Source organism: Taudactylus pleione, unplaced genomic scaffold, assembly GCF_031769625.1.
Source record: "Taudactylus pleione unplaced genomic scaffold, aTauple2 ptg001687l, whole genome shotgun sequence".
Classification (NCBI taxonomy): Eukaryota; Metazoa; Chordata; class Amphibia; order Anura; family Myobatrachidae; genus Taudactylus; species Taudactylus pleione.
The window spans coordinates 328,344-354,854 of NW_028286084.1; the positions used below are offsets into that span (position 1 = coordinate 328,344).

Here is a 26,511-nt window from a genome sequence, read left to right on the forward strand (position 1 = left end):
GATTTCCTGCCGCGCCTAGAGCAGGCAGCAGCAGCCCCCCAGTATTAAGATGGCGGCCGCACTCGGGGCAAAGCCATGCCCCCTTCGCCCTTCGCCACCCCAATAGCGGGTGCCCAACGGCCCGCAGGCCGCTCATTGAACCAAACCAGCGGAGCAGCCAATGCTGCCTGCCTCTGGTTAAACAAAATAGAGACGGAGCCAGCGGCAACATGCTGAGCCGCGCTACGTCTCACAGCACAGGCGGGACCGAAGTTTCTGGCCTCGGCTCTGCTAAGGCGCGCGGCCACGCCGGGCACCACGTGGAGGCAGCATCGGAGGCGGTGGATACCGCCAGTTGCCTCCGTACAGCAAAGATAAAGAGCAGGACTGACAGCCACGGCCATAGCTGCGGCCCTGCCCTACTGTGCAAGCGCTGCCTCAGGCCTTGTCCGCGATAAGCGCAGCGGCCTGCTCGAGGGGGGGGGCGAGAAAGAGTTGGGCAGCACAGGAGCCTGCTGTTTTAGCCCAGCAGCACACATAGCGGGCAGTGTTAACAGGAGTGATGGGGGGACATTTTGAAGGGCAAGAGGGGGAGACCAGGAAGGAATCCCAGGGGTATAGAAGATTGAGGGAAAGCATGGAAGAATAGGGGAAAAGAATGAAAGTATATGGTAAGAGAACAAAAGAATAGCTGGAGGGTAGAGAACAGGAGAAAGAGAAAAGGAAAAAAGGAGATAAATACAGGAGATTCACATCACACTTTGTACTTTCCTGTCCTGGAAAAAAACTGTAACAAAGAGGCAGATTTGCATACATCACTCCATTATATACTCTTAGACCACTCCTCATGAAACATTTATTGGCTACATAAGACCAGCTACACTTAAAGTGGCAATAACCAACATGTTATTAAACTGGCAACACTCAAAACACTTGTGGTTTAATATCCCTTAGGCTTAAATTGACAACCTTTGGTCTTACTTAGGTTAGTATGGAGGTAGTTGTGTGGGTGGCTGTGTAATATCTCCTCACAGGTGCTGACTGACCCTCAATCAAGGATGGTGAGTATACACTCCGTGTGTGTGTCCTGTCCTTGTCCCCTTCCTTCCGGTATCAGTGATCCTTGCACACCCACATTTCACCCTCAGTGCACAAGTACTATTAGGTGATTCCTGGGTGGCTGAGGCACCAGTGCTTGTGATAACCGTTTATCCTCCCAGTGAAGGTCACCATCACCCGTGACTATTCCCTTGCTTGTCACCCTAAAGGACGAAACGCGCTGAATAGTTAATTCTATTCTTTTTTTCCTTAGTGACAACGGCCGGAGGTTCCTACTGATGGTCTTCAATGGCACCTAGGAGGAGGACCCTACTAGGGACACTATGACAGTGAGCACCTGTCAGGGATCTTCTCCCCCCGAGTTCTAACATTTCAATAATAAATATTCTATTAAATACTTACATTAGAGACATAAGAAATAAAACTTATTGAAGCACCAATAGCACAATGCATGTCAGTATCACCACTGTGTAATATAATTCTCACATTTATAATGGTGGACGCACCCCATAATATTATTTAGGTATTTGAACTACAAAAATAAAACATAATCAATATTTTGGAAAACTGGGTCCATTTAAGGATCACTCAGTGACCAGACTTACCATCAGTGTTCCCCCTGAGATAAGTAACACAGGGCCTGATTCATTACAATTGCTATTGCGATCATAGCTGCAATTACGCACGGAGACCCACTGCGAAAATATGCTAATGCTTGCAATCACAATCCCGTTACAGCCTAACATAAGGACGCCCACTTCACCTTATTCACATCCGTAACACATTGCAAGTCTGCAAAACCATCGGTAACATCGAGCACCATCGGATCCTAACACACAATTACAGGTCTGACTCAGAATTTGCTAACCTCATCACATGCAATGTAACCTCAGGCCGTGTCATACTTGCCAACAATCAGCTCCCTCCTTCCGGGAGGGAGCTGATTGTCGGCTAACAGCGGGGGTCATGTCCGGACAGCTGTGACACGTTTGGGGGTGGAGCCGAGAGCGGGGCTGTGCGATCGCACCATCGTGGCCCCGCCCCCTCTTCACAATGCCGTTATTTTCAGCACTGTGAAGCAGGGACAGGGCCACGATGACGCGATTCAGCGTGAATCGTGTCAACAGTCTCCCCGCTGTGGGGATTTCTAGTGTATTCTGGGGGGAGGTCGGAAGGGTTGGGGAATGTCGGGATGCTTGCCTGCCTTTCCGGGGGGCCGGGAGCGGCACCCAATATTCGGGAGGCTCCCGGCCAAATCAGGAGGGTAGGCAAGCCTGAGCTGTGTACAGGGCTGCCATCAGAAATTGTGGGGAGAGAATAGGCAGGGCCCCCACCAAGGAGGGTGGGGGGGTTGGCAGAGGTGGGTGGAGCTACACCAGAGGGTCGGACACCAATTTGCGTAAACCAATTTGAAAAGCAGTAAAGCAGCATATATATATATATGTATATAAAAGAGAGTCACGAGCGGCACTCACAGGTCTTAGTAGCAATAGTAGTAAATAAAGAGACACTACTCCATATACTTATTTACTGCAATTGCTACTAAAACCTGTGAGGAGGGGGCACGACAGGGAAGGCTGGTAGGACTTGGGAGAAGCACAGGGCAAGGAAGAATGGCAGGGACAGCTTGCTGGACTGGGGGGGAGTAGTATGGTACCTTTTTTCGATTTTTTTTCAACTGGCTGCGCTGGTGCAGCCAGCCAACCAGAGTCAGCGCTGAGAGAGCAGAGAGAGGGAGGGGCTGGGGTGGCTCTAGTAGTAGCGCTGCATCCGTGCATCGGCATTTCCAATATGGCGTGACTGTGAGCCAATCACAGCTTGCGGACCAGCAGCCAATCAGGAGCGGCTGCTCCTGATTGGCTGCCGGTCCGCGAGCTCCTGCTGGCTTGCGGCGGCACAATAAATGACAAGCAGCCGGCAGTGTTGTATTTCCATTGAACAGGGCTGCAAGTGCAGGACTGCAGCACCCGGGCCCCCTCTCTTTCCGCTGTCTCCGGGCCCGGGACTCGAGGCCTGCCAGTCCCCCCCTGATTTCGGCCCTGGCTTTGTATGGCATCGCAGTGGCTAATTTATGCAGTTGTGATCTATGATGAATCAGGCCCAATATAGGGGTACAAATTCAAAAGATTTAGTACACCCACATGTTTCCAGTTCTTAGTGAAGTGCTTGCAGTTTATTGTCTCATTGTACAAGTTTTAATCTACATTTTTTACTCATAGTCATTCTTTCTACCATGGAAATCACATAGAGGGCCTGATTCAGAGCTGCGATTTTGCATGGGTCGCAATTGCAGAAATATGCTAATGTCTACAAACCTTGCACAAGCATAGAGACGCTCACTGCTGCCTTCTCATATGCATCCGATGTCTCACACCAGCATAAACATCGGTAACATCGATGTAGATCGGGCAGCCATGCAGCATAGGTGGCAAGTCTGACCTGTCTCAAACACAGCGACTGACACACAGAGAGCTCTCATGCTGCGAAGGAGATCGCAATGGCTTATTTATGCACACCCATGAAATGGCATTTAAACGGTCAGACACACCTGCATATGCCTAGTCGCCCCCCCGTTACCTCCCCAAATGCTGACTACCTGTCACTCACTCTGCGATTGACTCCTCTGTGCGAGCGCAGTCACAAAATAATCTATGCACATGCACAGTGCAGCTTACATGCATGTGCGATGGTAAACAATCGCTCAATCTGCATAAATATCAGCATGGCGTACATCTCTGTATAAGGCTCAGAGTTCGGGAAGTTCTTTCCAACACTGTTGCTGAAGTTCTCACAAATGTATTGAGCTTATTGGTTAGTTGTTTTTACCCTTCTGTGCAGTTTATCCCAAGCCAGCTTAATTGGGTTTAACAGGCTGATTCAGCCTTGGGAATATAGTAAGATATAGCAAGTAACTGTGCACCTTGGTAAAACCATGCTGCACTGCAGGTCGGGCAGATGTAAAATGTGCAGATAGATTTAGATTTGGGAGGGATGAGCCCAAACTGTCATCTAAGTTGCAGTTAGTAAAATAAAGTTGTGTAGTATTTGTGGGCTACATGCTAAAGCAGCCAGTATTTACCACACAAAATATATGTATTACTATTTGCACCCCTTACATTCTAACATGGTTGTCCAGGTTCACAGTTACTTGCTATATCTTACTCTATTCCCAAAGCTGAATCAGGCCCTAAGTCTGGAGACTGTGCGGTCCATGCACCCCAACGCCAAAGGAAAAGAAAATTTATTAAACAAGTGCAGGGGCAAATACAGGATTTTCTGAGGGAGAGGGAGGGGGTTTCTAATAAAATAATTAAAATAAAATAAATATATATATATATATATATATATACTGTGTGTATATATATATATATATATATATATATATATATATTGTTAAACACACACATACCACATATAATATATGCAGCATAACACACATGTACATGTATATATAACACATATACATAAATCCACGCTAACATAGGTACATACACATACATCCACACAAACATACATACACATATGTACACTCTAACACATACAGATATATACATACGCATATATACACACTAACACATACAGAAATACATACCCATATATACACACTAACACAGACATATACAGTACATACACACTAACACATAGACATATACAGTACATACCCATATATACACACTAACACATAGACATATACAGTACAAACACACTAACACAGACATATACAGTACATACCCATATATACACACTAACACAGACATATACAGTACATACACACTAACACATATACAGTACATACCCATATATACACACTAACACAGACATATACAGTACATACCCATATATACACACTAACACATAGACATATACAGTACAAACACACTAACACAGACATATACAGTACATACCCATATATACACACTAACACAGACATATACAGTACATACACATATATACACACTAACACATAGACATATACAGTACAAACACACTAACCACAGACATATACAGTACATACACATTTATACACACTAACACATAGACATATACAGTACATACACATATATACACACTAACACATAGACATATACAGTACATACACACTAACACAGACCATATACAGTACATACCCATATATACACACTAACACAGACATATACAGTACATACACACTAACCACATATACAGTACATACCCATATATACACACTAACACAGACATATACAGTACATACACATATACACACTAACACATAGACATATACAGTATATACCGATATATACACACTAACACAGACATATACAGTACATACACATATATACACACTAACACAGACATATACAGTACATACCCATATATACACACAAACACAGACATATACAGTACACATACAACGTATATACACACTAACACATAGACATATACAGTACATACACAATATATACACACTAACACAGACATATACAGTACATACCCTTATATACACACAAACACAGACATATACAGTACACATACACGTATATACACACTAACACATAGACATATACAGTACATACACATATATGCACACTAACACAGACATATACAGTACATACACATATATACACACTAGCACATAGACATATACAGTACATACACACTAAGACAGACAAACACAAAAATATTTATTACTTACACTTCTGCACAGCACCTGGTTGCTAGTGGGTGGCTGGCATCATGCATTATTAGGCCCCGCCCCCAAGGAACGTCGCGATTCACGGTTGTTCGGGGGCGGGGTTTGACACTGGCTCCGCCCCCATTTCAAGCCGACTGAAGGGGGAAGTAGGGGAATCGTGAAGGAAGGGGTTCTCAGGTTGGTAGCAGCGCCCCACTCCCTTTTCACTCAAGGGGGGTAGTGGGGGCACTGCGGGGGACTATGCAGCAGTTGCAGGAGCAGCACTGGACCCCCCTCCCTTTCTGCCAGGGTCCGGGCCCGGGACTCGAGTACCGGCAGTCCCCCCCCTGATGGCGGCCCTGCGCGCATGCGTATTAAAAACCCTACGCATGCGCAGATGGGCGAACATCGCTGAGAATGAGCGTACTGCCGCTTACGAGCAGCTCTGAATCAAGCCCTTAGCCCATTGCTTGTTCCCTGAAAAAGGTGTTTTCTTATAACTGTAACATTTACACAGTTTTGGCTAAGCTAAACTCTTTTCCATATCCTCTAACAGCTCAGGGCTTCCCTGTGTAAGGTTATTAACTGGACTTGAATTGCAAAAAAAATGTCAATAAAAACTGAAAAAATGGGGGGGTGTTGTAATCTTTTGACCCCTAGTGTAGATATTAAAGTATCTTGGCCAAATGTAATAGCCTGCGATTTACAGGAGCCAGCACAATTCTGGTGAGATAGTCACTAGGTTTAAAGCTGATATTGCCTTTAAACTAATTATCACTTTAATGTAAAGACTATCTCGCCGGAATCATGGCGGCTTCCACAATTCGCTTGCAATTACATTTGGCCCTTATTTGCAACACCCCTAACATGAGATAAAGGGGCTGATTCTAAATTTGGAGCAACGTAAACTAAAACAAAGCCAGTAACTTTGCACCTGGACAAACCATGTTACAATGCAAAGGTGCAAATGCATGTATTTTAGTAAACTCCCTAATGGTTGATATGTGCACTATACCTTACAGACTTAAAATGACTAAAAACGTATCTAAAAATAAACACACGGACAACAACAGTTGGATTTAAAATTAAAGGTCAATTTTATTTGACAACAGATTATTAATAATTAATTAAATATTGAATTTGGGCTATCGAATTAGACCATTAGATCTTGCCAATTGAAATTGATTGTGAGCTTAAAGTTAGTATGGTGGTGGACAACAAAGAACGGACACTCCCACAAAAAACAGGCAGACCAAACACATCACTCGTTAGAGTTCAACTCTCCAGAAAAAGCACGCCCGGATGGGCTGTGTCATTTCCCTGTAGGACATTTTGGCCTATAATTGAACAAGTAGAGCGCACCCATCTAACTTGTATAACGACTAAAAAACACACTACCGTTCTTTCCACCACAACACTGCATAGCAAACAAAATGGCAAAAACAAAACATTGATTTCCAGAAACAAAGAGGCTGAATCGACTGTATGCATATCAGACCGAATATACCAGCAAGGCCACACCCCCTAGGAACATTAGGCTAATTCTAATGTCTGACACTAACAACAACATTCTCATAGGTATACTGCAATCACAACCACGGGTTTAACCTGGCTCAGTCAGATTGCACCTGCCTTACGCTGTCCTTCTGAATGCAGGGTAAATAATGGCTGATGTAGCATGTAGCCTACAAATGCTGGGCAAGCTTTATTTTTACACTTCAAATTAGAGTTCAGATAGGACACGCCCTCCCAAAATTAAATATCTCTGCATATTATAAATCCGCCCCCACCTGCAGTACAATATGGTTTGTCCTGTGCAAAGTGATTCCTTTTTTCTTTTGCGTTGCACCCAACTCTGAAACAGCCCCAGAAAGTTTTTGAGATATCTCAGGAATAAAAATACAGTAGTTTTTATTTCATAATTTCCTATCTTTTTGACACTAAGGCCCCCATTTCCAAACGAGTTTTATAATCAAAACGAGTGATAAGTTTCACTGTGTATGATAAATGGTGCTCCAGCCAATCAGCTCCCTCCCAACTGTCATTTTTCTAACAGTTGACAGTTGGGAGCTGATTGGCTGGAGGCACCATTTATCATACACAGTGACATTTATCACTCATTTTGGTGATAAAACTCGTTAGTAAATGAGGCCCTAAGATTGCTCTATTATTATATTTTGCTAAATTTTAATAATTTTGTATATAATTTTACTGATATAAAATAAAAGCTGAATGTAACCTGTGGATCACACTATAGCAGCCCATTTTTATTGTTTTTTACAAGCAGACAGGTATCACCTGACCCTGATAGGCTAAATAAGTACAGTAATTACATATGAGATTTGGGTGACACATTGGGGACCCCCCAAAAAAGATTCCCATCACAGTGCTTGGGACAGGGCCCACCAGTAATTTATATAAACATGGTTGTATTATAGGCACTGTGGATAACAGGCAGTGACACTGGGCCTACAGCAGCTGGTGATGTCACAAAGCTTTATGATGTCATAGAGCTGCTGGCTCAGTTGCTTACCTGCATAAGATACGTTTGTGTGTTTTCACCTATTGCAGTGTGAAGGCGATTTTATTCGTGCTTAGCGAATTTTTCTTTATTTTTCTTGATTTATCTTGATATGAGATCAAGAAAGAGGAAAAGGCGACCAGATAACAACAGGTCTCCTATTAAGGAGAGTAGTAGGAGTAATAAGGAGGATATCTGTGTGGGAAGAGGAGATTCTCCCAATATCACAGAGGGAGGAGATATTGAGGTGAGAGAGGACCATCAGTGTAAGAACAACAGGAACCAGGCTAGAACATCAAGCAGCCAGGTAAGGCCCCTAATAAGAGGCCCAAGGTAGACAACACCATCAGCAAGAGATCAGCTGTAAAGAGACCCTTAGACAAGACCGGGGACACTGGCTGCAATAAGAAAAAGAAGGAGGAGCTGAGACATGACAGCCCAGGAGAGGGACCCAGTGCTCCCATCATAGAGCTCACAGCTCGGAGGGGCAATAAGAGAACTCACAAAAGTGAAGCCCCAGACCATCAAAAGAAATTTAAAAAGGGAAGAGCAGGTAAAAAGCCTTTTGCTTGAAAACACTAATAAGGGAGAGATGTATCAATTGTCTAACAATAAAAAGCTTTAAAATGACAGAAGCTGATTGGTTGCTATACGGTTTGATACATCTCCCCCACATGTAATGTAATAGAGAAGTAAGTGAGGTGTAGGTTAGTACTTACGTGCAATACGGTGACGTCATGTTCTCACCTCTCCCACCATTCACATCCTTTCCCTATCACCTAACTCTGCAACATCTTTATACCTTGTTATTACTATTCTGCAGCACCTGTGACTGTTACATTGTCCTATCCAATGCTGGCAGCTATTCCCTATTCATTTATTTCATTTCTCTTACACCCCAACAATATATAATTAGGCAACATAACAATATTCTTACCAGATACTATCTAATACAGAGTATAAATACTTTCTATGATATAATTATCTCAAACCTTTAAATGAAATATTGCCAAATATCTATGTTTAATCAGTCAATAAATGGGATTTCTCTTTATGCCACAAGGTGTAAGTGGGACCCCTCCAGCCCAGCCCCCGGAAACAGCCGCTGCCTCTCATATATTGGAATGTTTGATCTACCACAGTATTATTGGAGAGGGCGGTTTCGGGAAGGTAAGTGATTAGTAAATATTTGGTGACTTACCTGTAAACAATGCAGCAAATATATCTTAGACTTTGCTTTAATAACTATATAATATAATTAGGAATGTGCGCAGGACCATTTTTGCCGGATTTGGATTTGGTTCTAATTCGTCGTCTTGCTTTGGATTTGGATTTGGATTTTTTACAAAACTTGACAAACAAAAGCTAAAATCACATAAATTGTGCTTTTTTTTCTTCCTAGAGTATTATTAACCTAAATAACCTTGATTTCCAGTCATTTACAGTCAATTTAGACCAACCTCACAGTTTAAATTATAGTTTTCAACCATTATTGGCCAAAGGTTGCAGTGATCTGACTGGTTACCAAGCGACAAAGCAGCGGCGCAGACACCACAGTATAAAGCACATCAATGACAGATTGCCACACAGCAAGTGGCAGAAATGAAAAGTAGTGCACCCACCCAGTGGGGTACGGCCAGCAGAATCACAGTACTTGTTTACAAAGTGGGCTACGGCCTTAGGAGTCACAGTGCACAATCTTATTCAACATTACACAGCACATAGAGGGGAATTCAATTAGAGGCGAAAAGCCATATTCGCCTGTTTTTTTGTGAAAAATTTGCCTAAAATAAAATTCGCCAATTCAATTCCAGGACAATTTCGCCTAAGTGGAAACAATTCTCCAAAAATGATTCTCCAATCAATAGCTGGTGAAAACAAATGCAAAATCTTTATTTTGGGGTGCAAACATGGGGAAACAACTCAGACCCCTTGGGACAGCCCCCAAAGGACAAATACGCAAAAAAACCCAGAAACTAAAACCTAAGAACACCCCAAAAAAGGCATGTCATTTTTGGGGTGTAAATTTAAAAAGTGGGGGGATAAACATTAAAAGTAGCGAAAAATACTTCTTGGGGGTCCACAAGTATGGGTCAGGTGTTTTTGGGATTGCAGGTGCATGCAGCAGGTGGATATTCATAAGAATATGCTAGCACCCATTTTCAAGCTCCCCAAATTTGTCTGGACTACTTATTTTCACCAAAAAATACAGCTTTATGCCATTCTTCACCACTTTTACAAAGACGCTAATAGCAGCCAATTTACACAACTTAAGTACGCAAAATAGTTTTATTAGGGCTATTAGTACACATCTATATTGATTCCCTATGTTAGTGCATCTTTTTCTGGGGTACAGACTGATTTCCCCAATTCTTTCAGTACTTTTCACCTGTTCCGCATTCGCCTATTTCCGTGTTCGCCTGTTTTGCAATTGAATTAGGCGAAAAGCGGGGACGAGCACGGAATAAATTCGCCTCTGAAACAGGCGAATGAAGCGAACAGTCGGACAGGCGAAAACTTCGCCTCTAATTGAATATGGCTCATAGTGCCCCTGATTCACATTACACCATAAAGTAGTGTCTCTTATTTATGTTACGACACAGTAGTGCCCCTTTTACACAATGCCCACAGTAGTTACCCTTTTACACAATACCCACAGGAGTGCTCCTTTTACACAATGCCCACAGGAGTGCTCCTTTTACACAATGCCAACAGTAGTGACCCTTTTACACAATGCCCATAGTAGTGACCCTTATACACAATGCCCACAATAGTGACCCTTTTACACAATGTCCACAGTAGTGACCATTTTACGCAATGCCCACAGTAATGACCCTTATACACAAAGCCCAAAGTAGTAATGCCCCTTATACAATGCCCACAGTAGTAGTGCCACTTATACAATGCCCACAGCAGTGGTGTCCCTTACACAATGCCCCCAGTAGTGGTGCCCCCTATGCAGTCCCCTTAGTAGTAGGGCTCCCTATGCAGTGCCCCCAGTAGTAGTATGCCCCCCAGTAGCAGTGCCCCCAATAGTATGCCCCCCAGTAGTAGTGCCCCCATTAGCAGGCCCCCAGTAGTATGCCCCCCAGTAGTAGTGCCCCCATTAGTAGTGCCCCCAGTAGTAGTATGCCACCCAGTAGCAGTGCCCCCATTAGCAGGCCCCCAGTAGTAGTGCCCCTATTAGCAGGCCTCCAGTAGTAGTGCCCCCAGTAGCAGTATGCCCCCAGTAGCAGTGCCCCCATTAGCATGCCCCTAGTAGTATGCCCCAAGTAGCAGTGCCCCCAGTAGTAGTATGCCCCCCTAGTAGCAGTGCCCCCATTAGCAGGCCCCCAGTAGTAGTGCCCCTATTAGCAGGCCCCCAGTAGTAGTGCCCCCAGTGGCAGTGCCCCCATTAGCATGCCCCTAGTAGTATGCCCCAAGTAGCAGTGCCCCCAGTAGTAGTATGCCCCCCTAGTATCAGTGCACCCCATTAGCAGGCCCCCAGTAGTAGTGCCCCCCAGTAGTATGCCCCCCATTAGCAGGCCCCCAGTAGTAGTGCCCCCAGTAGCAAGCCCCAATAGTAGTATGCCCCCCAGTAGTAGTGCCCCCATTAGCAGGCCCTCAGTAGTAGTGCCCCCATTAGCAGGCCCCCAGTAGTATGCCTCCAGTAGTAGTATGCCCCCTAGTAGTAGTGCCCCCATTAGCATTCCCCCAGTAGTATGCCCCATAGTAGTATGCCCTCTGTAGCAGGCCCCCAGTAGTAGTCCCCCATAAGCATGCCCCCAGTAGTAGTATGCCCCCCAGTATCAGTGACCCCATTAGCATGCCCCCAGTAGTATGCCCCCCAGTAGTAGTGCCCCCAGTAGTAGGCCCCCAGTATTAGTGCCCCCATTAGCAGGCCCCCAGTAGTACTTACCTGAATCCCCGCTCCTGTCTCTGTACACTCTGCTCTACTCTGTTACGCGTGGAGGGAGGCGGAAGACAGAGCTCATGAGTGAGCTCCAACCGTCTTCCTCCGTGCAGCAGCCAATAAGAGTCTGCCTGACTCTCATTGGCTGCTTTTACAAACACACAGCTGCCGCTGGCGGCTGTGTGTTTGTGTCTGTGTAGGGCAGACAGCTATCACAGTGGTCTGCCCTACACTAGAGGAGCCCTGACGTCGGATTCTCTCATGAGAATCCGACATCAGGAGGCTGCGGCTCGGCCTCTAATGGGGATCCGAGTCAGGCAGGGAACACTCGAACAGGGTTCGGGTGGACTGGGATCCCCTATGTTCAGAGCGGTTTGGATTCCACAGAATCTGTACCGCTCATATCTAAATATAATTATCATTACATGCACATAGGTGTTTACATTGGGAGCTCTCCATTAAAAATACAATGGGGCCTATGTAACAAGGCAAATGTAGAGGATACAGTGGCACATTCCCACACTCACCTCCATATATGGTTTTGGACTGTTGCTTAGTACAGCTGACAGGGGTGTGGCCAGTGTAGGTGTCAGGGCGGAGCTAGGGCACACATGCATGGCAATGATATTAGTTATTATCATACAGCCTGTTGTACCACTCCCTGCTTTGAAATCCTCTGTTACCTCTGAGGTGCTAGGGGACAGTTCTACTCTGCGTTTTTGTATTGTAATAGGCCAATGTTAGATATGACATACCTCCCAACATTTGTGACTGGAGATGCGCGCCCGAAAAGGGGGCATTACGAGATGGTAAAGGGGATGTTGCCTAATGGCACACCCCCATTTACATCACTAAAAGGCGTTCCCAGCATCTCCGAGATGCTGGGCTGCCCCCGGGCTTCTCCCCATGCTGTGAATAGATGCTGTGCTCTGCATATCCGCTGCTCTGCTATGCAGAGCAGCAGTGTATGCTTCCCCCAACTTCCCCCTACTGCTGGACACTGCGGCCCATGGGTGGGACAGCGGGACAGTCCCAGAAAAAGCGGACTGTCCCGCTGAATGCGGGACAGTTGGGAGGTATGGATATGGTGCTGTCTGCTCAAAACTGGGGCTCCATTGTTCTTACATTTTGTTGCCCAGAACAGTCACCAAATAAGCTCACTTCAATGTCCTGCTTGTGTACAGGCTATTACAGAGACTATAGGGGCTGAGAAGCTGGTGATGGTTGGTATCTCAGGAACAAGTGAAGACCCACAAGGATCTACTAGATGGGGAGATTGGGCTTTCTGTAATAAATGTTGGGCACAAAAGATCTACAATCCTGGGCTCAGGGAAGACGCTCATCCCCTGTACTTTCCCTACGGGGTGATGGGACGTTCTCACCTTGCTGTTGTCAATTTATCTTGCTGTCTCCTGTTTGTACAATGATCTTTGGGAGTGTCAACCAGGCAGGTTCCACAGCTAAATAACATTGCAAATTGCTTCTAACTCTTATACCCTGTCCCACCAAAAACCCAGCTGTGAGCACTGAGCACAGAGTAAGCACGGGTCAGAGCCAGGTTTTACCCCTTTTACACCAGCAGCTGGACCTGAGTTATATCCCGGGTCCGGCATTACAGTGGACTTTTGAAGCTGATGTATTCTCCAAGCATTACTGAAGCCAGGCCATCCCCTGGTTTGAGGAATGACCCGGGTCATCGTGACTCTGGTCATGCTGTTTATAGTGGACCGATACTCAGTTCCTTTCTGATATCAACTCTGGTCATGACCTGGGTTAGATTCCTCGGTCACTTGACTTGGGTTATTTTTCCAGGACCATTTTCCACTCAGCAGTGACCTGGATCGACCCGGCAATAACCAGGGTTATTGCAGCAGTGGGAAAGGGGTATTCATACCAGTAAAATTATCTGTCTCATGCAGGTACTGCTGGCATCCCACCCCAACAGCAGAGAGCAGCTGGCAGTAAAACTGGTGAAGAAGAGGACACTACTAAGGGGCAAGAACCCTATATTTATAGAGCGGGACATCCTGCAAGTCACTGGCAACAGCAGTTTCTTCACCCATGGCTATGCAGCATCCCAGACCCCGGTAAGAGTCTCTGTATCTGTCATAATTGAAACTAACTTCTGAATATCACAGCTTCTGTAATATAAGACAATTATTTTACCATTATTGGACCCCCGCATAATTCCAATGGCACATATTGTATGACGCATTATTCTGACACAGAGGTTTATTATCCTAATTCTGTACATTTGTGTAGTATCTGGGATCCTTCAACCCATGCTCCTCACTGTCCAACACTGACTCAATCACTTACCCCGTGTCCTGTGGACATTATATATGTAGAGGCCCATCTCAGACAGAAGACGGGCTGTATACAGCGTATACATTGGGCCTCATTCACATCACTAGTGGTGACTGAGTATTACTGATTATAATCTGCTGTGTGTCAGAGTAATGTCCATAATGTAACTTATATCATACTCTCTGATTCCTATACAGGAACACATCATATTCATCATGGAGTACCTGAGTGGGGGAGATCTATACCAGCTAATAGAGAAGAGTGCCCCATTAGGTGATGCCACTAGCAGGTAAAAGAGAACGTGGGTATATTATTACTATTATTATTATTGATATGACAAATAGGAACATCAGTGTTTCCATCCCTGCACCTGGGCTGTAGTAGGACCCGGCCTATGCGGCCTAACAAATCCAGGCTGGGCCTTTATAGGTGTCCATGGTGACAGGTCTGTGTATAATACAGAGTCTCCTGGACACAGGGGCTCCATTGTGTTACTCAGCTATACAAAGAGCATGGGCGGGATGCATCAAGGGCAGAAATGTGGTCGAAAATGTGCATTTCTCATATGCACCTAGCCTCGGAGGGCGCGGTGGGTAATGACATCTTCCTGTTGGGATTACCAATAGGAGCCCATGGGCTTCTCTCAGCAGAGTGCTGAGAGAGGTTTCCAATCAAATCCTTCCCAGCATTCTCCACAGCACATGCCAGAGGGGCTTCTGGGTCAAAGACCCGAATGTCCCTCCATCGCAAAGGGACGCTCTTACCGACAGAGCGGTCCTTTGCGGTGATCGTCATGCATACCAGCTATACCAACACCAGCATGCATGCGATGACCGGTGGAATGCATCGCGAGTGCAATGCATCATGCATCCCGCCCCATGTGTGATAATAATATGTCACGTGTCACTCTTATACTCTGATACTATATCAGGGGGAATGTACTATCTCATTATTGGTCATTTTACTTTAAAAATATTTGCTATTAATATTTATGTTCTTTCTTCCTCATCAGATTTTTAACAGCAGAAATCCTTTGTGGGCTCCAATTCCTCCACTCAAGGGGCATTATCCATAGGTAACTCGTTATTTCTAATGATCACATACAGTAACCCCCTATATGCAGTTACAGTATAGCTATTATGTTGCTGGGGGTCAGGCTATAGAGAAGTGTCTCTGCCCTTTTCTGCAAATGGGGGATCATTCATTCTTGAGTTACATGATATGTAGGGCGAGGTTCTTGTGACTGCTTCACACATCCTCTTATCTCCATCTTTATCCCACCACATACATAGGGGCCTATTTATCATAGATTTCCCCTGAAAATACCAATTTTTAGGTGGTACCTGCAAATATTAAGTAACCCCTGAATGTATGTATAGGGAATCTCAGCACATATTGGGGATATCTGCTGCAATCCCCCAGTTTAATCACAAAAGCAGCCGCCATAGGTTTCTATAGGTTTCTATGGGGGCTGCATACTGTATATGCCGATTTTACCAAGCTCTGGAATGTGAAGTATTCTGGAGCTTGGCCCCATTAGCTAACACCATCTTCAGATAGTTATTGGGAAAGGGATCCATAGGATGTCTGCACGGCAATGGCTGCCACTATAGATATAGATAAGAAATTATGTTTATTAGGTCTAAAACCTGATAACTAATAAATAGGCCCCATAGTGACTCTATGCAGCTGTCAGTCACAGTGATTGCCTCCCTACAGTCACCATGTTTTACATCACTGATCCCTTTTTCCCACTGTGACGCTGACATGGTTCTTATTGTGTCTCTGGGAATCTTTCTCTGTAACAAACAGTTATACAGCTGGTAGCTGTCTGACAGGCAGAACTTACACTCATTCTCCTCACAGGGACATCAAACCGGAGAACGTGCTCCTAGATGCTGTTGGCCATGCCAAAATTGGTGATTTTGGCCTTGCAGTTAAAAACACCAATGGCCAGAAGATATCAGGAGCTGCTGGGACGGTGGGTTACATGGCCCCTGAGGTAAGTAACAGATTAATTGTCTACAGGCTTCTCATACTGTATCTCCATTTCACTATTAATCGGACAACATCTTGGTTCTTAATGATATCTAAACACAGGGTCTTAGTCAGGGATGGATGCAGGGTCTGAGTCAGGGATGGACGCAGGGTCTGAGTCAGGGATGGACGCAGGGCCTGAATCAGGGATGGACGCAGGGTCTGAGTCAGGGATGGAGGCAGGGTCTGAGTCAGGGATGGAGGCAGGGTCTGAGTCAGGGATGGACGCAGGGTCTGAGTCAGGGATGGAGGCAGGGTCTGAGTCAGGGATGGATGCAGGGTCTGAGTCAGGGATGGAGGCAGGGCCTGAGTCAGGGATGGAGGCAGGGTCTGAGTCAGGGATGGACGCAGGGTCTGAGTCAGGGATGGACGCAGGGTCTGAGTCAGGGATGGACGCAGGGCCTGAATCAGGGATGGACGCAGGGTCTGAGTCAGGGATGGAGGCAGGGTCTGAGTCAGGGATGGAGGCAGGGTCTGAGTCAGGGATGGACGCAGGGTCTGAGTCAGGGATGGACGCAGGGTCTGAGTCAGGGATGGACGCAGGGTCTGAGTCAGGGATGGAGGCAGGGTCTGAGTCAGGGATGGACGCAGGGTCTGAGTCAGGGATGGATACAGGGCCTAAGCCAGCATTGTGTGGTATTGCACAGCTGCAGGGAATTAGCTGTGCAATACCGTACAGCTGATATACTAATGCAGCAGGAAGCGTCTGGTGTACATAGAGGCCTCATGACAGCATCGCAGATACAATTGCTGTGCCCTAAGACGCAGCATCAGATCTTCTTCAAGACAACCTGCAATCTAAGTAACCCTGAGGTTACTCAGATTGCACCTAGCAGCTGCGTAGTCGAGGCCAGGAAGTTTGTGTTGGAAGACGCAGACCCTGGCCTCAACACTCCTGCAATAATGGGACAAGACATGGAGGCTAGCTCCACCCACTCCCTGCCCCCAAATGGCCGCAGCCTGTGAATCAGTCTCTAGCTTTGGGGAACTGTGAGAGATCTTGCAGTAGAGACTGGCGCCTGTGTAGTACAGATCCTGCACATGCACCAGTCTTCTAACATCGCAATAGTACACATACCATCGGGTTTGCATATTACTTTGAATCAGGACCGCAATGCAGATGTTTGCGCAATTGAGCAATTATCGGAATCTGAGCATGTATCAAGTTCCATTACCGCCAGCTGTCGGAGCGACTATTTTCTTGCAGTGTGATTGACAGGCCGGGTACATTTGGGGGGAGTAAAGGGGGAGGCATTTGGTGACCATTTTGGGTGCATGTCGCTGTCTGTGATCCTGTACACAGAAAAATGGTTCTCAGTTGCCGTGGACACTCTGTGTGACAATAGGGTTACTCAGAAATCCGATAATCAACTGATCTATGACTAATGCTGGGTCTTTGTACAGTCACTTGGATTTGTGAAGTCACCGGTGAGCGGCTCAATACAAATCTAGGTGACTGTGACATTTGCATATTCTTGCACAGTCGCTGTGTACACATTTGCAGCACTATTAGGGTCCATCTCTGAATCAGGTTATAGTCCAGAAGAATATTTTCAAGAGGAAGAGAAGTGACACAAAATTATATAAGTACAGACTAATATATCCAAGTAAGCAATGTTACATAGGGGCTTATGCAGAGGTGGCAGCTGTTGCATTCGTACTGTAACTGAGATTTTGGATGCAGCGAACTTGTGAAAATATGTTAATGACTCAGCCACTGTCTTGTGTACAGAGATGCCCCACCGGCCGGTGTCTCGGATGCGCCGCTTACATACAATAGCCCCAACATCGGTCCCAGAATTGAACTTCTGAGCAACCCTATGGTGTCTCATAATGTCCGTCTCAACTAAGAGGCCGGGCCCAGTCCATCTGCAAACAAATGCGCAGAGACTGACTAGGAGGGGCCCAGAATACGGTGGTGACATGCCTGTGTTTTTGTATCCTCACCCCCGTTACCTCCCCCCATCGTTACTAATCAATCACAGTATGTGGAAAAAAATCGCTCCACTGCATTCACCTCTGTATTAGGCCCGTAGTCACATGGGCTGTAATTATTAGGCAGTGAAGTGGAGTTTTTGGCCAGAGAAAGAGGCTATCACCGCTTCTTCCTATATAAGATGTCACATTGCATATCACTGTGATATGCGGCAACATGGTGTGGGAACATTGTTATTTATGAATAGACCCAAGCATTGCAATGTTCACTTAGCATAATTATGTAGAGATGAAAAAAGGAAAGAGGGCCCTGCTCTCACGATCTTATGATCTTTAGGGGATATGGGTGGACACAATAGGGGGCAGAGGGTAAAGTAGAGATGGGCAGAGACTATAGAGGTAGTAGGGAGGGTAATAGGGTAGAATGAAAACAATACATGTAAAGTCTGGGAAGCAGGTGAAAGACTACTGGAGTGAGGGAGGGAGTTCCAGAGGTTAGGAGAGGCCCAGGAGAAGTCCTGACTGTGAGAGTGGGAAGTGGTGATCAGGGAGATTAGCAGAGAGATGAGGGTGGGAGGAAGCATGTGAGGAGATGAGGCTGGAGATGTAGGGAGGTGAGGTGTGGGTGAGAGCTTAGTAGATGAGTGAGTTTACATTAATAAAAACCTTTTACCAAAGCGTAAAAGCCTATACCAGGAATGATTCAGTAACAATATATAGTAGGCAGTACAGTGCATGAATGGCTTCCACAGGGTATTCATTCCCCAAATGAGTCTTATGACCTTGTGGTACATTCAGTCAGGGAGCTCTAACCCCTCTTGATGTTCCCACTTCCATATTTAAATAGCTTCCAAAAAGATGGCCAAGCTGTCCTTCCTCTGCAGTCCCCCAGGTGTACTTCTGCACGCTGCAGCTTATCCAGCACTTCCTGTGACATAAGCGGCTGAAAGTATCAGTAGCTTCCCCGTCACTTGTGTCTTCTGTCTTCCATCATTCACAGAGGATTCCACTGACGAGTAATGCTGCCAAGTCTCTCCACCCACTAATGTGCCAGCATCACGCTGCAGCTCCATGTATACCAACTGCTGACTACTCTACTGGGCACCACAGCTTTATGTACATGATCATATTCCTATATAAGTAATCATTGCACTTTCTCCATATTTATTGCTGTGATTGCCTCATTTGCCTCGGTGTTTGCTTTGGCTCTCTAGTATAATATACACGGTCATTATTTATCATAACAGTTATTTTAATTTAGTAATTGATTTCTCTCACATAAACCCTCAGCTGAATGCTGTCTGTGTAATTGCCTGTATATGTTCATTGATATTCTTCCTTCCATCAGATGTTTCATTGTGCACAAAAAGGAGAGGTGTCAGCATAACCCGGTGCCTCCTGCCAGGTTGGACAATGTACTAATCATCTGTTTCTCCATCATGTTTTTACAGATGCTTAGAAAGAAGCCGTATGATGCCATGGTAGACATTTTTTCCTTGGGTGTCATGGTATTTGAGATGGCCACAGGAGACCAACCCTTTTACTGTGGTGAAGAGTCTGTTGAGGTTATAAAATCTGTCCTCAACGATAACCCAGTCTACCCAGAGGAACTCAGTCCTGGCATCACTAACATCCTAAAGCGAGTGAGTATGCAGTATACAGGCTTATCACAGGGTCAGGAGATTATACAGTCACAGGGGAAATAAGGCACAGGTCTGAGAACATACATTAATACTAATGAATACACTCCCAGCAAATGTACAGCCATGGCCAAATGTTTTGAATGACAAGTATTGGTTTTCACAAAGTTTGCTGCTTCTGTGTTTTTGTCAGATGTTACTATGGTATACTGAAGTAAAATTACAAGCATTTCATAAGTGTCAGGCTTTTATTGGCAATTACATTAAGTTTATTTATGCAATGAGTCAATATTTGCAGTGCTGACCCTTCTTTTTCAAGACCTCTGCAATTCGCCCTGGCATGCTGTCAATCAACTTCTGGGCCACATACTGACAGATGGCCGCCCATTCTTGCCTAATCGATGCTTGGAGTTTGTCAGAATTTGTGGCTTTTTGTTTGTCCACCCACCTCTTGAGGATTGACCAAAAGTTCTCAATGGGATTAAGGTCTGGGGAGCAGGGCTGTAACTAGGGCACCGCAGGACAAGCGGCAATGTTCAGGCCTGTTAATTTTCTGTTTATTATCATTCTCACTTCTAGCTTCCTCTTATTTCATCCAAGCATTTTCTGGCCTACCCCATCTCTTCCCTGGTCCTTCCCCATGAGGCCTTTCCCCTTTTTTTGGGTGCATTATGTCCCTATTTGAAAAATAGGGGGTGCTAATGTCCTTTCTGGCTCAGGGCACCAAAAAGTCTAGTTACAGCTCTGCTGGGGAGTTTCCTGGCCATGGACCTGTTCCCCTAGCCACTTAGTTATCACTTTTGCCTTATGGCAAGGTGCTCCATCATGCTGGAAAAGGCATTGTTTGTCACCAAACTGTTCTTGGGAGAAGTTGCTCTTGGAGGATGTTTTGGTACCATTCTTTATTCATGGCTGTGCTCTTAGGCAAAATTGTGAGTGAGCCCACTCCCTTGGCTGAGAAGCAACCCCACACATGAATGCTCTCAGGATGCTTTACTGTTGGCATGACACAGGACTGATGGTAGCGCTCACCGTTCCTTCTCCAGACAAGTGATTTTCCAGATGCCCTAAACAATCTGAAAGGGGATTCATCAGAGAAAATAACTTTACCCCAGTCCTCAGCAGTCAATCCCTGTACCTTTTGCAGAATATCAGTCTGTCCCTGATGTTTTTTCTAGAGAGAAGTGGCTTCTTTGCTGCACTTCTTGACACCAGGCCATCCTCCAAAAGTCGTCACCTCACTGTGCGTTAATATGCACTCACACCTGCCTGCTGCCATTCCTGAGCAAGCTCTGCACTGGTGGTGCCCCAATCCCGCTGCATCAACTTTAGGAGACGGTCCTGGTGCATGCTGGACTTTCTTGGGCACCCCGAAGCCTTCTTCACAACTATTGAACCTCTCTCCTTGAAGTTCTTCATGATCCGATAAATGGTTGATTTAGGTGCAATCTTACTAGCAGCAATATCCTTGCCTGTGAAGCCCATTTTGTACAAAGCAACGATGACTGCATGTGTTTCCTTGCAGGTAACCATGGTTGACAGAGGAAGAACAATGATTTCAAGCACCACCCTCCTTTTAAAGCTTCCAGTCTGTTAATTCTAACTCAATCAGCATCACCTGTGTTAACAAGAGAATCATTGACATGTCGCCAGCTGGTCCTTTTGTGGCAGGGGTGAAATGCAGTGGAAATTTTGTTTTTGGGATTAAGGAGCTCATTCAGACCCACTTGCTAAAATGCAAACGTTCACTGCTGCCGATGGTATGCAGTGTGTATGCATCGCAGTGCGCATACCTTAGCGAAAGCTCACAATGTGTTCGCTCACTGCGCATAGACAGCCCAGCAGAGTGAGTGACAGGGGAAGCAGTTTGTAGGTGGTAACAGGGGCTGGCCATTAAAAACAAGGGAGTGGAGGTGCAAACACAGGCATGCCTGAGCATCTCAACTGAATTTTAGAAGTGTGCATAATTATAAGACAGCATCATAGTACACGTCACCTGGCTTGTATTTACACAGAAGTGCTCGCAGTGCTTGCGGCAGGGTATGGTAATGTACCGATGGTTGGATACACTTCCTGGGCATGATGTGCACAAGTGAGGATCTTAAGACAGGCTGGGGGGTGTCTGCATACACTATGTGATCGCTCTCTAAGAAATACTGGGTGTGCAAATGCATTGCTTGCACTGCCTACGCAATTTGCATACACATCTAGCGAGCTTCTCTGAATCAGCTCTTAAGTTCATTGTCATGGCAAAGAGGGACTTTGCAATTAATTGCAAATCATCTGATCACTCTTCATGACATTCTGGAGTATATGCAAAAACTGAAGCAGCAGACTTTGTGAAAACCAATACGTGTGTCATTCTCAAAAGTTTTGGCCATGGCTGTAGTTGTAAGACAAAATGTAATATTTTATATATGTCACCCTGAGAATAAAGTAGCATAAGGAAAAGGAATGACATTGGTCAGCTAGTACTTATCTACCATTAACACTCTATACTTTTCTGTTTATTCCTTTGATAGTTCCTATGCAAATCCCCAGAAAGAAGGCAGCGACTATATATTAACATCAAAGATCATCAGTTTTTCTGGCCCATTAACTGGGAAGACCTGGAGGCTGGCAGGATATGTCCCCCATTCATAATGCCACCGGTAAGTATATGTACAATATAGGAATGTACACAATATGTGCTCCATCATACAGTCCTATTATCTCATAGACAATGCTGGTGATCAGGAGAGATGAATGTCATTGTACAAATGGTCACACAAATGCCAATCTAGAGGGACAATGGGCCTGATTCATTACAGATCGCAACTGCAACAGTGTAAGCAGATCCGCCGATGGTGCGTACTGCGCATGCACTGCACGAGTTAGCATTGCGATCACACTGCGTTTACCTACACAGATAGGAATCCATCGCAGAGTGAGTGACAGGCCGTGAGCATTTGGGGATGGTGGCGGGGGAGTGGTTGGTGAAACGCAGGCGTGTCTGTCCATTTTCATGGGCGTGCATAAATTAGCCACTGCAACGACATACACAGCTTGTGCACACACTGCGTGCGATGAGGTTAGCAATTTCTGAGTAAGGTCAACCCTGCTGTAATTGTGCGTGAGGGGCCGATGTTACTCGGTAGCAGTAGGCATCTCTATGCTGGCTGTGCGATGGCATTGAGATGACATTCATTAGCATATTCTCGCAGCGGACAAGTACATGCAATCTCTTACTTGTCATCCTTGCTGGATCAGGCCCACAGTATGGCTAAATTACTGCTGTAAAAATGTTGTGGCCAAATGCAGAATGTGGAGAATATTTTGTGGAATGTTTTTGAAATTCAATTGTAAACACATGGACAGTATATGTTTATTATCAGCCGTATATGTTACTTTCAGCCAATTTATTGCAATCGGTGGCAAATGCAGAATTTCTAGAGGGAGTTTAGAAATCCTTGATTTTGAGCGAGTGTGGCCAGTCCATGGAGAGGGCATCATTAGCACTTACACTGTGTCATACAAAGGGCCTGATTCAGCAAGGATCGTAACTGCTAATGCAATAGCGATTATGCACGCAGTCTCACTGCGATAGTAGTATGCTAATCCATTGCGATCACTATGCCATCGCAGAACATAAGGACGCCCACTTTACCTTACACACATACATATGTACTGTTTAGTACAACTGCAAAACCATCTGTACTATTGAGTACCATCGCAGCCTCATGCACACTTGCACAAGCTCTGACCTTACTCAGGAATTGCTAACTTCAGCTCATGCTATGAGGCCTCAGGCTGCATACGGCATTGCAGTGGATAATTTTTACACGCCCAGGCAACGTCGTTCCAACGCACTGGCACGCCTGTGTTTCGCCGACCACCCCGCGTGACCACCCACAAACGGCACTTTCTATCAATCACTCTGCAATGGATCTGCATAGTCACTGCGATCGCAGTGTTCAGTTCACACACTGCGTTCCATGCGCAGAATGCAACGATCGGTCGATTGCGTAAGTAATCTCAGATGCGATCGGTAGTGAATCAGGCCCAAAGTACTGTGTGTGTCATAATTCTGACATATAAAAGGCCAGCAAACATAGTTAACCCATTAGATGTGGCAATAGGGCCATCCTGCCTGAGCTGAATGTTTTTATTTCAGATGTGGGCACAATTCCAGAGTATTGGAGCAAGTCTGGGAGTCTAGGCGAGCAGCAGAAGAACCTAGCACTGCCCTGGGCATATATGTACACATTAGTTTCCTTGTGCACTTGATTAATGATCCCTATAGATGGTTTATAGTAGTGCACCCCTTAGTGCATGTTTTCCAGATCTCCTAGTTGGTGCACAGGTGTATTTATTTCTGGCTGACACATTAAAAGATCCACAGATGGTGCTGACCATTTCTGATACTGAGAAGAACATGCAACACTAGTATAATTCTATTAGTTTACTATTTCTATTGTGGTCATGGTGTGGGCTGGAGAGGGGCAACCAAAAAAAACCTTGCATTTGCCTATGGCAATATTCTTCCTTTCACATGCAACATGCATTGATATTGTAGAAGGGTAAATCCAAACTAAAATGTAATTATACAGCAACCCAAAGTCAGTGAGGCATCTAGTTACCATTATACATATATCTATATCTATACATTTATCTATAGTAAGCAGAGTTTGCACATTACATAATTATTTTTCATTATGACACAGTGACAAAGAGCCCCATTACTGTGTATTTATTTTGTGTTTACATGATGGATCTGATTTGTCTCCTTTTCCTAGACCCCAGTTACCACCTGTGAACATCATAAACTGGATGACTTGGTACCACCTCAAGCATCACGGGAGCCACCAATATCTAAGGTGGAGGAGCGCCGGTTCCGTGGATTCTCGTTTGTAAGTGACCGGTGGAGAACCATGGACAACCAGTGATCGGCATAACATCCTGCCTGGTTCCATCACAGCAATTTTCACCTGCTGATTAACATCAAATACAGCAATACCATCTGCTGAATACCAACAATACAGTAGTAACATCTGCTGTTTACCAACAATCACAGTAGTAACATCTGCTGTTTACCAACAAACACAGTAGTAACATCTGCTGTTTACCAATAATCACAGTAGTAACATCTGCTGTTTACCAACAATCACAGTAGTAACATCTGCTGTTTACCAATAATCACAGTAGTAACATCTGCTGTTTACCAACAAACACATTAGTAACATCTGCTGTTTACCAACAATCACAGTAGTAACATCTGCTGTTTACCAACAATCACAGTAGTAACATCTGCTGTTTACCAACAATCACAGTAGTAACATCTGCTGTTTACCAACAAACACAGTAGTAACATCTGCTGTTTACCAATAATCACAGTAGTAACATCTGCTGTTTACCAACAATCACAGTAGTAACATCTGCTGTGTCCTCAAGTCTGTAGCAGCATTATTTCTTGCACCTGGATAATCTCGGCATTCCATAAAACTGGCATGTTAGTTGCAGCAGCAGTTCCTCTGTACTTCAAAACTTGGGACAGCAGAGGTAATATTTTTATATACAATCAACTCTATTACAGTATTTGACTAAATTATAACATTTAGATTGTAGAATGATTTGCTGTGTACACAACTCTGTATTTGCTGAGGTCCACCAGTCACCAGCATCTCTACACCCTAATCACACCATGTACAGGATGTGTATAATGGTGCACACCCCAACACAATATACCACATTATAGTGACACTGATGTATCTATGGTCAATATTCCAACAAAATTACTAATAGGAAATAAATGTTCAGTATTATCAGATTACAGAATACATTATTTACCCTAATTCAATGACTGGCTACTCGTACTCATAAATCACAGATATAAACAAGCCTATAATCTATTCCCATGTAATAAATTGTCTGCTCGACAGGTGTAAGATAGAGAGAGAAGAACTGTAAATATATATTACTGCTTTGTACATAAGACCTTTCCATACTATGGGCTAAAGTTACTAAGAGTCAGTTTTGGTTGATTTTGCATTCTTGTGCATTTTGCTGTCTTGTGTGCAAAGTGGAGATTTACTAAAGTAAAAAAACGACGCAAAACCAACCAGAAATCTGACTTTACAACAGTTTAGAACATTGGACCAACAAATGATACTTTCACATAGACGACTACAGAAACTGAAGATTTACTAACAGTCGGTTTTGAAATTGACCATTAGCCGTCCACAAACCGACTGAAAAACCTGAACTACTAATAGTATAATAAGTGACAGGTGGGGCAGTATAATGAGGGATAACTGTACTTAGTTATGGCTGGAGGTAAGTGTGAGGGTCAGTATAATGAGGAATCACTGTACTTAGTTATGGCTGGAAGTAAGTGTGAGGGGCAGTATAATGAGGGATCACTGTACTTAGTTATGGCTGGAGGTAAGTGTGAGGGGCAGTATAATGAGGGATCATTGTACTTAGTTATGGCTGGAGGTAAGTGTGAGGGGCA

At 44.8% G+C, this 26,511-nt stretch overlaps 1 protein-coding gene across 1 annotated transcript; it reads left to right on the forward strand.

Annotated features, from left to right (window-relative positions):
* Window positions 1-209: 209 nt before the first annotated feature.
* On the forward strand, window positions 210-24,946 carry LOC148439581 (protein kinase C delta type-like). The gene is made up of 9 exons (XM_088464556.1): window positions 210-342; window positions 9,274-9,380; window positions 14,022-14,189; window positions 14,607-14,698; window positions 15,422-15,484; window positions 16,276-16,411; window positions 19,833-20,024; window positions 22,544-22,672; window positions 24,797-24,946. The coding sequence occupies exons 1-9, from the start codon at window positions 210-212 to the stop codon at window positions 24,944-24,946; spliced, it is 1,170 nt and encodes a 389-aa protein (XP_088320682.1).
* Window positions 24,947-26,511: the final 1,565 nt, after the last annotated feature.